This window comes from Octopus bimaculoides, chromosome 29 (genome assembly GCF_001194135.2).
Source record: "Octopus bimaculoides isolate UCB-OBI-ISO-001 chromosome 29, ASM119413v2, whole genome shotgun sequence".
NCBI classification, from domain to species: domain Eukaryota; kingdom Metazoa; phylum Mollusca; class Cephalopoda; order Octopoda; family Octopodidae; genus Octopus; species Octopus bimaculoides.
Window position 1 is genome coordinate 11,703,516 of NC_069009.1, and position 520 is coordinate 11,704,035.

Below are 520 nucleotides of genomic sequence, written 5' to 3' on the forward strand. Positions count from 1 at the left end.
CTCCCACTCCATAACCAATATTAACAGAGGACACTGAATCACACTGGGTCAATCTTCAGAACTGTTGGCTCTCAAAGATTTTCTTCAAAATAAAAATAATTGTTTTGACAATAAATCGCCAATCAGATTTTATAATTCAATAATGAAGTGGATAAATGGAGAAAAAAAAGAAAAAGTTGTTGTTGGTGACTACTATAATGTTGTCATCCGGTCACACTGCCACTTCTATGGAATCTTTGGATATTTAGCCTGTCTGGAATTGGAAGAAATTTAGAAACAAAAATCAGATCTGAAGATTTTAGTTAATTCTGAACTTACCACCACACAGCATAATGCAAAGCTGTAGAACCATTTATGTTGTCACTTATGTTCAATCCAGCTCCAGCATCTATTAACAGGTTTATTAAATCTGTTTTGCCCCATCGACAAGCAGCCATCAGGTAAGTTTGGCCCCATGAATTTCCTTGGTTAATCTGAAATAAATAATGTGAAGGCATTTGAAATATGTTAATGGATATAT

At 34.2% G+C, this 520-nt stretch overlaps 1 protein-coding gene across 1 annotated transcript in view; it reads right to left on the reverse strand.

Moving 5' to 3' along the window:
* Positions 1 to 267: 267 nt before the first annotated feature.
* Positions 268 to 520, reverse strand: part of LOC106874688 (uncharacterized) — a 13,750-nt gene continuing 13,497 nt past the window's right edge. Inside the window, exon 4 of the mRNA XM_052977919.1 lies at positions 268 to 473. Within this exon, the coding sequence (XP_052833879.1) occupies positions 315 to 473 (159 nt within the window). The 3' untranslated portion in view covers positions 268 to 314. The remainder of the gene's footprint in view (positions 474 to 520) is intronic.